Source organism: Clarias gariepinus, chromosome 20, assembly GCF_024256425.1.
Source record: "Clarias gariepinus isolate MV-2021 ecotype Netherlands chromosome 20, CGAR_prim_01v2, whole genome shotgun sequence".
In the NCBI taxonomy this organism is placed as follows: domain Eukaryota; kingdom Metazoa; phylum Chordata; class Actinopteri; order Siluriformes; family Clariidae; genus Clarias; species Clarias gariepinus.
In genome coordinates this window covers 15,198,160-15,213,845 of record NC_071119.1, presented here as the reverse complement: position 1 = coordinate 15,213,845, position 15,686 = coordinate 15,198,160, and the positions used below count along the sequence as shown (strand labels likewise).

At 38.0% G+C, this 15,686-nt stretch overlaps 1 protein-coding gene across 1 annotated transcript in view; it reads right to left on the bottom strand.

The window, feature by feature from the left end:
- The window catches only part of eys (eyes shut homolog), a 330,983-nt gene that overhangs the window by 32,037 nt on the left and 283,260 nt on the right, over window positions 1–15,686 (bottom strand). Inside the window, 2 exon segments of the mRNA XM_053479756.1 lie at window positions 8,823–9,043; window positions 14,137–14,245. Coding sequence (XP_053335731.1) covers window positions 8,823–9,043; window positions 14,137–14,245 — 330 coding nt within the window.

Below are 15,686 nucleotides of genomic sequence, written 5' to 3'. Positions count from 1 at the left end.
CACATCGTTTAAACAATGTTACCAGTGTGTGCAGCTGAAAACAACAACCTACAGATATCGCAGAGATGGCACCCAAACCGAGCTAGACTTTTCAATTTAACGTTTGGATCTTCACTTGAGGCCAGGTTTATTATTTCCTAATAATGTGTGACAATTTAAAAACACGGTGCCTGGAGTCACCAGTTAATTGCCTCAAATGCTTTCTCAATGTATACCTTTCTGAGAAGAAATAATGAACTGCTATAACTAATAGTTATTTCGCTCTTGGAGGGAGAGAGAAATATAATTTGCAGGAATAAATAAGTCAGGGAAAAAAACCTAGTCTGTGCATGTACTTATGTTAGATAAATGAAATGAAATTTAATCAGGAGTTAATCAATAAAGAAATTATAAGGTTTAATATTATATGTTCAAATATACTATGTGAGGACTATTTAGGGCGGATAGTAAGTTAGTGCCCTGTCCCACTCTGACAAAAACTGTGAATCCTAAAAATATTGAAGAAGGAACTGGGTCAAAATGGAAAAAATGTGAATGTATCAAGTTAATATGCATCTATCATAATGTCATTAACTTCCTATCACGCACATGATCACATGCTCACACTGTCCACTCAGAGCGACCCGAGTTATCACTATGTCCAATCAGATTGCACCACGCTCTTACCAGACTTACCAATTAACAATTTAGTCAGAACAACATTCAATTCTGGCCCATGCTTGTCGTAATAAGGGGATATCAAAAAGTTCTGAGATTAGTGCTGTTTACAAGCTCTTGTACGTTCTTCCTCAGACGTATTAAAACCTGACAGTAGAATTCGCTATTGGCGGTGTGTCCCCTGGGGACGAATTCTCGATGCGCAATGCCGCGAATGTCCAAAAAAAAGACAATGACACTTGTTCAAGCTGTGGACCTGTCTCGCTTTTCTTGGTCATGGAGATGATGAGCTCTTCCACTACTTCGTCTCAGGGTTGTAATCATACACCAAGTTTTACTTGGACTTGAAAAAAAAACCTATAACACCATGGCAATGGCAGCGATGTTGTGGATTGTTCTCCGACAATCATTATACACAAGTTGTAAATGGGTTTGACGTTATCGGGGGTTGAGCTTGTTGAATGCCTGCTTAATCACTCGTTGCCTTCCAGTGATGTTCTACAAAACAACACTGTAATCATCCTAAACGACGCATTGCAGCATCGCCGGAAACTTGCTGAATTGAATTGTCCAGTTTTACATAGAATAGAATTTCTGTGGTCAATATAGCACCAATTGCACAGCTCCCGATGTACACTGGATGATGTCTTTTGGCACACTGACTTATAGATGTCGGTGCTCCCTGTGACTGTGTGTCCACCCTTGTGCTGCCACCTGTTGGCGCATTACAAAACTAGTCTCTAAACGTTTTGATTTCACCTCGGTGAAATCCCCATGATGTCAATATTACACCTTTATTGAGCTCTACCAAAAAAAAAAAAAAAGCTGTGGCAGCTGCATACAAACAGAGACAATACTGCATCCTAACCAGTTTTGAGTTTTACATGGTCTTACTATATTCACCCAATTATCTTGAGGATGTAGTGGGAACATGGTGCAGTGTGATGGAGGGTTTGCAGATTTATTATTAGAACAGAAAGAAAAAATGAAAGAAGGATAGAAGGAAATGTTTTACTTTCATTAGGCATGACATTTTTGTGTTTAATCTGCTTCAAAACTGCTTAAAAAAAACTTTGAACGAGATGCAATTGTTTAATCTTGATATGGCATTACATCTTGCATGCAGAATATAATGCTAACACTCCATGACAGTTGGCTTATTGTATTAATTCTTTATAAAAAGCATATGGATTACACAATGGCAATGAGTAATTAAAAGAAAATAAACTCGAAGAACCTCCTAAAAAGAATATTTAATCACATATACTGATATTACAAAGTTACTGGCACCCATGAAATATACATATGAACATATATAAAGAAAAACACATTTTCATATTTATTAATTTTTACATCCTCTCGGTCTCATACTGTCTACACCTATGTTGCTGCCCCTAAAGAATATAAAGAATCCCTAAAATCCCAATGCATCACCACTGTGAATACTAAAGATTAGTTCACCCCAAGCATACACATTTTAACACAGCTATGGTCATTATTATTATTATTATTATTATTATTATATAATTTGTTTGTTTAAATCGTATGCCTTCTCAGCAACACGTTTTCATCCAACCTGTTTCTCTCCTACCGAATGCTTCCCAAAAGAAAATACTACCCGACTCAGAATTTAATAATCTCTTCCCACTCTATGAGACTCATTAGCAACTTTCATTGCGATTCAAGGCAAAGCAGGGCCGTACCATTCGCATGGGGGTGACTTATTTGCCACAAATCTAAACTTGTTTATGACATTTACATTTTGTGAGTGTGTTTGTTTCTCTGGAAGTGGGGGCCAGCTGCAGCGAGGCGCTTTCATAAATGCAAGGTTATTAGCTTAGAGCAATCAGTCTGAAATGTTACCGGCCCCTTGTGAGTTCTCCAAACCTCTTGATTATAATTTTGACACTGTTTATAGAAGAACATTTCTGAGCGCGGAAATAAAACTTTGTATTTTATGAGGTACGAACTGGACGTAGTGTAAGAGACCTGAACTTTTTTTTACAGTATGCGCCAAAATATACAGTACTGAAATGAAAAGACGAACAGCATCACCTTGTTGTCATCTGTGAGTTTATTTCTCCTGAAAAAAAAAATAAGATACACACTATTAGCGTGTTGATTTACCACGGTATGTGTAATGTTTGAAGTGTGTGCAGACACAGTTCTTGGCGGATCTTCACAGTTGAACACACTCCCCTTTAACATTCCACACAAGTAGGCATCAGGCCATCTCGTGTAAGATTGGCGGAAAAGGACTCGGCCTCCGTTCATGACCGCTTCTACTGTATATGAGCGAAAATAATACTCAATTATAAATACTTTTCCTCCATCTAGAGAGAGCCATTTCCAACAACACCTGCACAACACAACTTCCTTTTTACAACTGGGAACCCGAGCGGCTGGAGCTCTGCGCCATCGACAAACACACATGCACATCCAAGACACGCAAGTTTCAGTACTGTACATTTGGTGCATCCCGTAGATTCACAAAGGAAGGTCCTTAAATGGCTATTTGTTAAAGTGTGGGTAAATTTTTTCCCAACCTGATTTGCACTGATCACCTGTGGGATGAACTTGAACAATGAGTGTATTCAAGCCTTGCTCAACCAATATCAGTGCTTGCACTGGCTAAGGCTTTTGTGGCAAATCTCAGTGGACATGCATTAAAGTTTACTTATAAGATATTGGTGTCTGTACCGTATAGCCAGTCATTTTGTATGTGATTTTGTACCTTTATCCATTGAAGAGCAAAACCCCCTAAAGCTGAATTTCTTTAGATGGAGGGGTTCAAATCTCATCTCTAATTCAATTCAATTTCGATTCAATTTTATTTGTATAGCGCTTTTAACGATTTACATCATCACAAAGCAGCTTTACATAAATCAAAAGAATTAAGTTTGTATGAAATGTGAATGTGTATGAATCAAAATGATATGATTGTCCCTGATGAGCAAGCCTAGGACGATGGCGACAGTGGCAAGGAAAAACTCCCTGAGATGGTAATAGAAAGAAACCTTGAGAGGAACCAGACACAACAGGGAACCCATCCTCATCTGGGTGAAAACAGATAGCAGGGATTGATGTGCATAATAATATGCGAGACTGGAAGTTCAGTATAAGAGGAGATGTGTGAGATTAAAGTCCAGTTTGTTCCTGGAGGCTCAGGTAGACTGTGAGAAATTCCAGTCCTGAACTATTGAGCGACTGAAGTCACAGGACCTCAGAGAACAGCTGTCTGCATCAGTCGAGGACTGGACCACCTTCACCTTCTAATCTGTGTCTACAGAGTTTCCTTTTTCCTCCACATGCTTTTTGGGTTTCTCCATGTACCCCAGGTTCCTCTACAGTCCAAAGACATGCACTCATCTGATTGTTGGTTCCAAATGGGCCATAGTGTTTGATTGGGTGTGACCCTTGGTCAAGGCCCTTACCCCTGTCTGCTCCATGGGGTGCTGTACAATGGCTGACCACAGCTTACTGATAAAAAGCTGGGCTGCTGCGAAGAATAAAGTATTTCACTCTGCAGTAATGTATTATGTGATAAATAAAGGCCTAACTCTGGCCATGTTTTCTTTATTGGACAGCTCAAATTCAAATTTCAAATTCAAATTCAAATTTTATTTGTCACATACACAAACATACACAGTACCAAATGTAGTGAAATGCATTATACGACTGCCATTGACCCTAGAAGAGAATTAAAGTTTACAAATAAGAAATAAATATGAATAAAAGAAATACGATAGAAATTAAATAAAAATTAAATTAAACTAGGAAAAATAGAACTAAAAATAAAAATAGAAATGTGCTAGGAAAAATAGAACTAAAAATAAAAATAGAAATATGATGTGCAAAAATAGAAATGTACTGTACAAATTGAAATATACTGTGCTGTGTGTGCAAATATGCATAGAACAAAGTGACTTAGTGCAGAGGTTATTAATTATTAAAGTGTCTTTGTGCACTGGTCCAGGATGTAAACGTAAAACTGTAAAATGTAGTGTAGTTGTGAAGGTAGGTGTGCAAAGTTATTAAAGTGTCTTTGTGCAATGGTCCAGGATGTAAACGTACGACATGTAGTGTATATATGAAGGAAGGTGAGCGTGTAATTGTCCATAGTGTTCATGGATGTAAGCTCGATAAATTAACAGATCAATGTTGTGATTTTACAAACTAAAAGCATCTAAAATATATAAAATAAAATGATACATTTTATGAAATGCTAGACCATGTGCTATTCCATACTTGCTATTGTATTCTTAAATCCAGCCTTGACCCTTCATTGGCATGAACTTCACAAGATGTTAGAAATATTTTTTTGAAATGCTGGCCCTAGCTGAAGTGTCTCTTTAATCATACAGTTCCTAAGGATCTCATGCTGTGAATCTCACACAACACATTCCTACAGATGTTCTATAGGACCATCACAGATGGCCACTGAGGAAGACTGAACTCATTGTCATGTTCATTAAACCAGCTTGAGATGATGATTTATTATTTTCTTTGTGACATGTTGCATTATGATGCTGGAAGTAGCCATTAGAAGATGGATAAATTGTGGCCACTGATGCGCATGGTTAGCATCAATACTCAAACACGCTGGGACATTCCGCTTGAATCGGTCTGTCTGGCCATTCTCCCTTGACCTCTCTTATCAACAAGGCATTTCCATCTCCAGATCTGTCGCTCACTGGATGTTTTTTCTCGAACACTATTCTAAGTAAACACTACAGAATGTGGTGTGTGTGAAAATCCCAGGAGATCAGCAATTATAAAAATACTTAAACCAGCCCATCTGGCGGCAACATTCTTGCCACAGGACAAAATCACTGAGATCAGATATTTTTTTTATTTCCCATTCTGTGATGGTTGACGTGAACATTACCCGACGCTGCCAGCCCGTATCTGCATGATTTCACGCGCTGCTGAGACATCATTGGCTGATTAGACGGCTGCATGAATAACTAGGTGTGCAGGTGTTCCTAATAAAGTGCCCAGGGAGTGTACAGTATGTTGGCAATATACTTAACTACTATTAGAGTTCGCGGTCAGACTTATATTATTCCCGTGCTTTGCTTTTTGCAATGGAAGGTTCTGTTTTTCATTTTTTTAATTGCGTATTGCTTTTATGGTACCCTGTTTGAACTTGTTTGCTTGGATGTCCATTTAAAGTCTCTTAGGAATTCCTACATAATTTATGATGCTGCTTATGGCAGCCACGAGGGCAGGGCGGAAGTGAATTTGTGGCTGAGGCTAAAAATGAATAAAATAAGTGACAGAGAAATCTATAGCGTCACTGTCTTAGAAGATCCATAATGCTAGTCTATGTACAACTAATAATGTAGAGTGAACATACATACAAGCATGACATGGGAGCATCAGGGCTGAATGGTTCAGGCTGAGGCGAAGATCAATATCTGCATTAAATAAATTCAGTCTCTTGGTAGGTACCTGATAGAAATGTGTTTCTATTCAACTTTGACCATTTTTTTCTTTGCCTGTGCATGGACATATATATATATAAATATATATATATATATTTCTGTGAATACAAAACACAGTATTTTATTTATTTTCATGCATTTCAGGGACACTGTTATGTTGCTTATTTGGACACATTTACATTTTTATTACATACTACTCCAATACATTTTGCCCTTCTCCTGCCAAGGACATGGCTGACTTACGACTAACAGACTGCCGGCTTTGGCAGAAACCTGCACTTGGTTCCCTGTTCTGTTAATTTGGCCAAAGAATTTAGGGCTGTATCTGACAGTGAAGATGACTGATGTGTTACTCTATAAGGAGAAGCTGAGTGGATAATGTACAGCTGTTCACATTTGGCCTCTCTTCCTCTTTTCTCTTAACCAGCCAAAAGATCCGTCTTAGCTTCGTCACACAAAGAAGTCGGGTCCATGAATCAATGCCAGGCTTGTATGTTGGTGGGAGGCTTTTTTTTTTTTTTTTAAAGGGGCAGCTTGGGCATGGCAATAAAAATGTCATCTTTCAGCGGTACTGCAGAGCATGGATGACTGTGAAAGGTCTTTAGTACTTGTGTGCGTGTGTGCGTGTGTGCGTGTGTGTGTGGGTGGGTGGGTGGGCGGATGGCTGTTATGTAGGGCTATAGGGGCATAACAACAACAATGCCACTGTTAGCGTGAGACAAAATGAGCATGGGGTGTCTAGAAGGAGGTACAGGAGATAAGGGCAAAAAAAAAGGAGAGGGTGGAGAGTATTTGCAAACCATCTGTTGAAAAATGGCAGGCTGCAAACATCAGCTGTGAGCTTGGAGGAAAATTGTTCCTCCTACTCACTGGTGGGTTGGAGCTATTTGGATTACAGTTAGGGCAGCAGAAAGCAAAGGCAGTTATCTGCTGTCAAAAATAAGCCCTACAGCTAGTTTTCTGCTTTTAAATCCAATGCGTCTTGTGTCTTAACGTCTTAATGTCTTCAAGCTGTGTTACTGAGGGTGACGTACTCACGAGTCAAAGTACAAACCCTCTGCTTCGTTGGCTGATTTTGAATGGAGAATGAATTGTAGAATGGATAAGTGCCGCAAGGATGTTGTCGTAATTTCATGCAGGGAATCCAGGTTGCAATTTGAACAGAGCATAGACATGGGATCAAAAAAAAAAGTATCAAGAAAAGTGTTGGTACATAAAAAAAAAAAAAAAAAAACTTAAAGAATGCTGGGAAAAATGAGGGAGTGAGTGGGATGTAAATTAGACTATTTAAATGCAAACCCAGAAGGCCAGACATCTCCTGTTGGCTTTGACCCTTTTTTTTTCCCCAGGTGCGCTATTAGATGTACCGCTAGAATGCAACAAACAAGCTAGGTTTTGTTGGCTTTGAAAAAAAAAAAATCTCTTTAAGGCAATGTTAACCCAATGGTAACAGGATTCACTTCAATAGACTTCACTTCGTCAAACCGTCCATGAAAACTAAACTCTCTAATAAGTAGAGCGCTACAAGTTTAAGCCGGCTACAAGTTCAGATCTGAACAGCAATAAAGTTTCACCAGTAAACTGTAAATAAGTACATGCTGTCAAAAAAAAAAAATCCATTCCAAAACACTTTGAACAGGCCATAATTCAGGCAAAAAGCACATCAGTCTAGATGAGCTTTTGAAAGCCTCAAGGGTTTAAAAAGAGAAAGCATCCTCTATAGTAATTATACTGTTAATGTCAGTTTGAACTGAATTATATTGAATCTAATCATAGTTTTTAATCATCTATTTTCATCTGTGTAATGTAGAATGGGTTTGGTACTGGTGCAAAACCCACCAAATTATGTCTATCTTTTTATATCAAGCAAAAATCTGATAATGTGATCATCAAAAGAGAATTGCTTGAACAAAATTATAAGTATTCACAGGAGAAAAAAAAAATGGCCACAATCAAATGATTGCTCGAGGTTAACGCGGTCACACATCCACACCTTTGTTAGCATACATCAGTAATGCAATCAAGTCTGTGATTACAGTCATTTTCAACTCAAGCACGTGTCTGCCTGCTAACATCACACACACACACACACACACACACACACACACACACACACACACACACACACACACACACACACACACGTTATCCCAGAGACGGTACATGGACATTAGTCATTCTACAGAAATAGCTAACCACAAGCTTTAGAATTTGAAAGTAATTATTGGGAATAGTGAAAGCAAAGAAAATAATGTACTGTTTTGTCTCCAAAGTCAGCTATTAGATGAAGCTACGTCCCTTAAATTTACTCCTAGCCGTAATGCTATGCCAATATGTTGGCTGATGAGCAAGCACTATTTGCAGCATCATTTAATCAGGAACATGCTACTAAATATCTTGTACCGTATGTAAGCAAACTTTTTATACATGTTCAGCACAAACAAAAAATTGAACTTGACAATAAAAAAGTAAAATCAACAATACTATCCTCATCTAGCTCAACAGTGCAGAGGTAGGAACTGATACTACATCGTTTTCATCCTCAGGACCACCTGACAGCTTTAGATCCCTTATCAATTAATTAGCAAAAGAGTAAAAGATGCCGCGTGCGAGACGGAAGCACTGTTTAGGAATATACGGCAAACTGCACTGTTCAATGGCTTTAACAAGGGCTTGGGGACCATTTGAAGGAGCAGATGAAGAAGAGCGCTTGCTTACCTGATGCAGGTGCCACCATTCCGGCATGGTTGGTGCTGACACACTGGCATATCACAGTTGTGGATGTTTTGGCCTCGATGAGCCTCTTCCATTATCCTCATTTCCCTAGAGTTCAACTGAAGTTCCATAATGCAGCCCACAAAACCAGAGGTGTTGCCTATTTTGCCATGATGCTTAGAAGGAAATGCAACACCACCAAGGAAAGTGGGTCCAAATTCAACCTGATTATAAAAATCAATCAAAGAAACAAATATCATATAGCAGAATTATATAGAAGAACTTATTTTTGTCCCTTTACTTTCCATAGAGAGAATAATAAAAAAATTAAAAAACTGTGACACAATTTGGGATTAATCAGTTGACATTATTTGTACCCAAGTGTACCAAGAAATTAGGACCGAACACATATTCCCTGAAGTGCTTAGCTTAAAATAATACACAGCTAATGATCTTTAATCGGAAGCATTTACAAGATTAAATGGACAGCCAACTTATGGATCTCTTTAGTGATTATACATTTTGGAAATTAAATACATTTTATGCTCCGGAGCATTATAAAAGCACCATTTAAGCCAAGATAACAGCACGTATATTGATATGAATCTCAGTTTAATTATGGCGGTGCCTTAGAACAGTCAGTTTTCTCCTTTCAAAAACAGGAAACTAGGCAATCAACCAAATGTCGACACTCTGAAATTTGTGCTTTTATTAGACGAGAATTAATAACACTATTGAGGATGCACAAGCTCTAACCTCAGCAGCAACTTCATTAGGTACACATACCTAGCACTGGGTTGGACTCCCTGTTGCCTTCAGAACTTAATTATTCATGGCATAGATTCAAGAAGGTGCTGGAAACATTCCTTAGAGAGTTTTGCTCCATATTGACATGATAGCACGATGCAGTTGCTGCAGATTTGCCAGCTGCACATCTACGATGCAAATCTGCCTTCACATCCCAAAGGTGCTCTATTGAATTTAGATCTGGTGACTGTGGAGGCCATTTGAGTACAGTGAACTCATTGTTAAGTTCAAGAAACTAGTTTGAGATTCTCTTTATCTTACGTGTGACATGGTGCATTAACCTTTGATCATAATGGATTATGGACATGATCGGCCACAACACTCAGGTAGGCAGTGGCATTTAAACAATCTTCAGTTGGTACTAAGGAGTGCAAAGTGTGCCAAAAAATATCCCCCATACCATTACACCAGCAGCAGCAGTCTGAACCTTGACATAAGACAGAATAAATCCATGCTTTCATGTTTTTTCTACCAAATTCTGATCCTAACAGACTAAAGTTGCAGCAAATCAAGATTCATCAGACCAGGCAATGTTTTTCCAATCTTCTATTGTCCAACTTTGGTCGAATGGTAGCTTCAGTTTCCAGTTCTAAGCTGACAGGTGTGGCACCGGGTGTGGTCGCCTGCTGCTGTAGCCCAACTGCTAGAAGGTTCAATGTGTTGTGCGTTCAGAGATGCTCTTTGGGTTACCTTGTTTGTAACAGGATGTTATTTGTGTGGGAATCCCAGCAGATCAGCAGTTTTAGAAATACTCAAACCAGCCTGTCTGGCATCAACAACCATGTCATGTTCGAAGTAATTCAAATCACCTTTCTTTCCCATCCTGATGCTTGGTTGAACTTCAGCAGATCATCTTGCTACATGCATTACATTATATATGTATGGCCATTACAATATGCATATATGGAAAGATAAGCATTCATGGCTCACCAGATATCGTCGATTTTAAATGCTTTAAAAAAAATGTAATTATTTGATAATTATAAGAGCCAAAACCTGTTGAGATATCCACATTTTACAGATTAACATTCACAAAACGGCCGACATCCTCATTTTGTTGATCCAGGGAATGCTGCATGAAGTGAGAAAATGATTAAAATATTTACAGTATGAGACACCAGTCTATCACAGGGCACCATTGCCGCAACATTCATACACTCCTAGGTGTCGTTTATCTTAAGTTCAGTTAGTTAAGCCTTTTTGTTTGTCACATATAAACTACAGCTCAGTGGAATTCTTTCTTCACAACAGAAGGTCAGCCATGATACAGCGCCGAGAAGCAGATAGGGTTAAGGGGCCTTGCTCAAGGGCCCAACAACGGCAACCTGTCGGAGCTGGGGCTTAAATTGCTGAGCTTCCGATGAGTAACTCAATGCTTAGCCAACTGCTTGGAGAAAAGATGCACAGAAACTTCATACAGAGAAACATTCAAACACAGGACTGAACCTGGGACCCTGGAGCTATAAAGGCAAGAGCTCTACTCTCTGCACCATGGTAAAGTAAGGGAAAAAAGTAGCAGAAATCCCTCTAGATTTCAGCTTTAGAAGAGGAAATCATTGCCCCAAACGGAAAACGAACATCTCCGCTCTCTCAGTCTGTACAGTGATACATGGGGAGGCATTTCTGCCTAACAAACTTAAGGAGACAGGTTTGATTCTTAGCTTGGATTGCTGTCTGTGAATGTTCTGGCTGTGTTTATGTTGGTTCTCCCAAAAAACATGTTATCTACTGTGACTCTTACAAAGACTGCATTAGTTAGTCATAGTTCGCTGCAGGCACTAAATATTAAACACAATTTAAATTGACACTTTTTTACCTCTTTTTCATTTTTTTCATAGTGCCGTCGTGCCGGTTGTAAACATATGAAGAATCATTTAAATGGCAATTACTCAAGAAGATTTTCACCAAGCGACTACTTAAGACTTTTATTAAAGTGAATTATTACTACAGTAGCAGTACTTTTACTGAAGCCAATGTGTGGTGTATAATTTCCCCTAAGGCATGACGAATGAAACTAATTTTACTGGCTACACATACAGTATGATATGTATGATTTTTACGACTTTATGCAGTTCAAAGAATTGTAATAAATAGTATTCAAATTGAATACATTATAAAAAAAAACAATTGTATAATGAAAATATGATCATTTTTAATGAAATATTTCAGTTGCAGTGTCATAGTCGGGGATGTACAGCATTGTTGCTGTTTGGGAAAATAACCTACAGTACTTTGATAAAGTTAAACAGTTATGTTTTAAGGGAAGGCCACATTCAGGAAAGAACCGAAGCCAAACTTGAGAATCTGTTTTTAGGTGCATTATTGCATTATTTTCCATCTTTTCAACTGTCATCTGAAGACATGCCGTAGCTTAATCATTTGCTGAGCACAGAAGTTTTGGCTGCTGAAATTTACTCAAGGGGAAGCAATATCCTTACCAAATTAAATAAGTATACAATTCAACAGGCACATTCGACTGAGTCAGCACAGCGCTACTCAGATTCTTCCTCTAAAAGCTAAGAAAAAAAAGTCAGTAAAGCACTATTTGTTTTTCCACGCTTAATGAAAGGACCAATAAGTGGTCCTTTTTTGATTAAAGTTTAGTCCGGTACATCTCTTGTTTTGGTTTGATATCAACTGATGAAATAGAGTAGAAACAACGCCAACAACAAAGTCTGCATGTCATTATTGTACAGCTTAAAAATACCAATATGCAATATTTGAGCCTGGTTTAAAGATTTAATTCATCTATCATGGTTGGGTATAATATAAGTGACAAAGTCATTTATAGCATCACAGTGCTGATCTCCCCAATCCAATCTGTGTTGTTTTCAACGGATTATCCAATTTTCTATAACAGCAGCCCTGACAATGGTGCTGCCTGTAATTTAAACAATATATATAACTTCTATAGAAACTACTAATAAACTGATACTTATACAGCTCATACGCATTGTGAAAGTCTGCCCAGTGTGGTTTGGTACCGTGAATCACAAAAAGATTCAGTGGCGAAAGACTAAGAATGCACCAGTGTCATCTTTAACAGATGTCTCGTTATTCATTCCGAACTGCCTCTGTACCATCGATCTTTCATTACCGATAGTTGGCATGAGCATGAGATCCATCCAATATGCTGATGTTCATCACTCACCTCTTTGCTTCTGAAACAAGCCTGAATCCCACTCTAATTTAGGGCCAGTGGAGGAGCAGAAGGTCGCCGGTTCAAGCCTCAGCTCTGCCAGGTTGCCGCCGTTGGGCCCTTAAACAAGGCCCTTAACCCTGTCTGCTCCAGGGTGGAGTTAATGGCTGACCTTGCATTCTGACCCCTGCCTACTTACAAGAAGCTGGGATATGTGAAGAATCAAGAATTTCACTGTGCAATAACGTACAGTATGTGTGCTGAACATAAAAGCTGAACTTACGCCATGAACAAGGGCACTACTTGGGGTGTGAAACAAGGGATTCTAACTTGCACTCTACATGGTGCATTAGCTTTCCATTTTATACTATTTGAGATTTAACCCCAGCACATTTTTCCCTGGAACAGTTGTAGTTGGTTAGATGAGGCTAATCTAAAGCATTTGGTTTATTCTCCTTGCCTTTAGCTACATAGTACTGGTAAAAATGTAAAACTACTTTCACCCCGCTGACATCTTTATTTAAGGAATAATTACAAACAAACAAACAAACAAAAAAAAGAAATGAAAAAAAAAAGAAAATGTATACTTTGAATTGTCTGAATTATTAAAGTTTTCTACAACAGGAAATTTTACAGAATAAAGAAATGAGCTATAAAACCAGTTAAAAACATGATGTCATGTCATTTAAAAGTAGTAGTAATAATAATAATAATAAAAAACATGCTACAGTATAAAAAAGGAGGGAAATAATTACATTGTATCCTAGAGAATAATATACTTTTGAATGTCTATAAACCATAAATTCTTATTTAATACCATTCATATATCGTATATCATAAAATATACCATCATGTATTATTTTATCTAGTTTTCCATTTAAGCTTATATATATATATATATATATATATATATATATATATATATATATATATTCTTTTTTTTTTTTTTATGTAAAAAAAGCACTGTAAGGGGGGCGATCAGATGCGTCTTTACCATCTGCCACCACACTGTATTATTCATCCAAATGCAAGATGCATGGGTTTGACCTGTTTGATATAGAGTAGATAATTAAATCAGCAACAAGGGAACCAACTAATATCTGTGTGTGAATACAGTTCACAATGTATTTGGTCGAGCTTGAGGTAACATGCAGGCGTTGTTTCATCGCAATCGGCTTACACATCATTTAATGATGTGGTCACACTAACGTATAGTAAATACATGGTGATCTACTTCCCTTTTATCCCCGGCTCAAATCGTGACTAGATGATGATCCCAACCCAACAGACGCCCTCGCAAGAAATGCAAAAGGCTTAGTGCTTAAATATCCAACAAAGTTCATTTGAAATCAGTGATAGTATTGGATTTACCTCAGATGGGAGTTCAGAAACATATTTCTGTGATCGATTAGCAGTTCCATTAGCCACAGCTATTTCAATCATGCATAACCCTCCATCTCCGCTGACAGGCAACCGATATCTGAGAGGATGAAAGTGGGAAGAAAAAAAAAAAAAGGGGACAAAGTGAGAGATATGGAAATGAAATCAGAATATATATGATTGTATGAGTGAGTGAGAAGAAGAGTGACAGCAAGTGGGGGCACAAAAGAGTGAGATTGTGAGAGGAGGTGTAAAAGGGAGGGAAATCTCATTAGGACATGCGGCATTCACAATAAATCCATTTAAGCATGAAAACGATGCAGACTTGGCCAGGGGAGTGTGGTCTGGTAATGGGGCCGGTGTGACTTGCTAACTCTCGCCGCTTCAAAACCTTTCCGTCACACTGCATCAACTCTGCATCAGAGTCAAATCATCCTCAATTACCCTTTCCCTTCCATCACCATTACCACAGAACAGCAGCATGCGCTTATTTATGAATTCATGCATGCGTGCATGGAAAAAAAAAATTATATATATATATATATATATATATATATATATATATATATATATATACATACATATACTGTGTGTGTATGTACAGTCTCTCTCTCTCACACACACACACACACACACACACACACACACACACACACACACACACACACAGTATATATTCCTCAGCCAGTTGGACACCATTAACAGGTCTCCTGCTGGCAAGAATAGGCTGCTGCTTTGAGATAATTTTTTTTCATGTGCAGCCAGAAGGTGTAGATGATGTACATGTTGTTATTCTGAAACGGCAGATCAGAAACCTTTGATTTTTAATAAGTGGGATTAAAAAAAAAAAAGAAATGCTGTAAAACACATTCGATTGCACATGAGATTAAGAAGTGTTGACTTTGGTGTTAAAAAGGCTTCGATGCCAAACACTTTAAAGAAAGACCTTACTTAAATCACTTCATGCTAAGAGCTTAATGCTAATAATATGTCTACACGAACAGCCGGCTCACACAAAGAGAATGCTATTTGTTAATACAACAGTAGGATTTATGGGATTTATGGAACGATTCGTTAGTCCTAAACAAAAGCAAGGGAACAAAAGATAAGGTCATTGGAATACATTCTCAATTCAGAAATGATCTTTCTGCTGTAACTAGTGTAGGGTGTCATGAGAGCGCCAGGGCTTTAGACTCTAAAAATTAGGTTTAAAAAAAAAGAGGCAAAAAACCACCCCTTTCCTTAGGAACAGGTTATGGGACTGACATATATATATATATATATATAATAAAACTGTAAAGTTGGCATGTCTGTACTGTACATTAAAAATATTATAAAAAAATAATTTTGGGATAAGATGAGTAATAGAACACATCAAGACAGTTTTAAGATTTTTTGTCAGTCTGTTTGTTCGTGTACGCATCACGTAAAAACTACTAAACGAATTTTAATGGGGTTTTTACATATGTTTTTGGCCGAGTTTGAGGTAACATATAGGCTATGTTTCATCGCAATTGGCTCACTGGAAGAGAAGATATGCT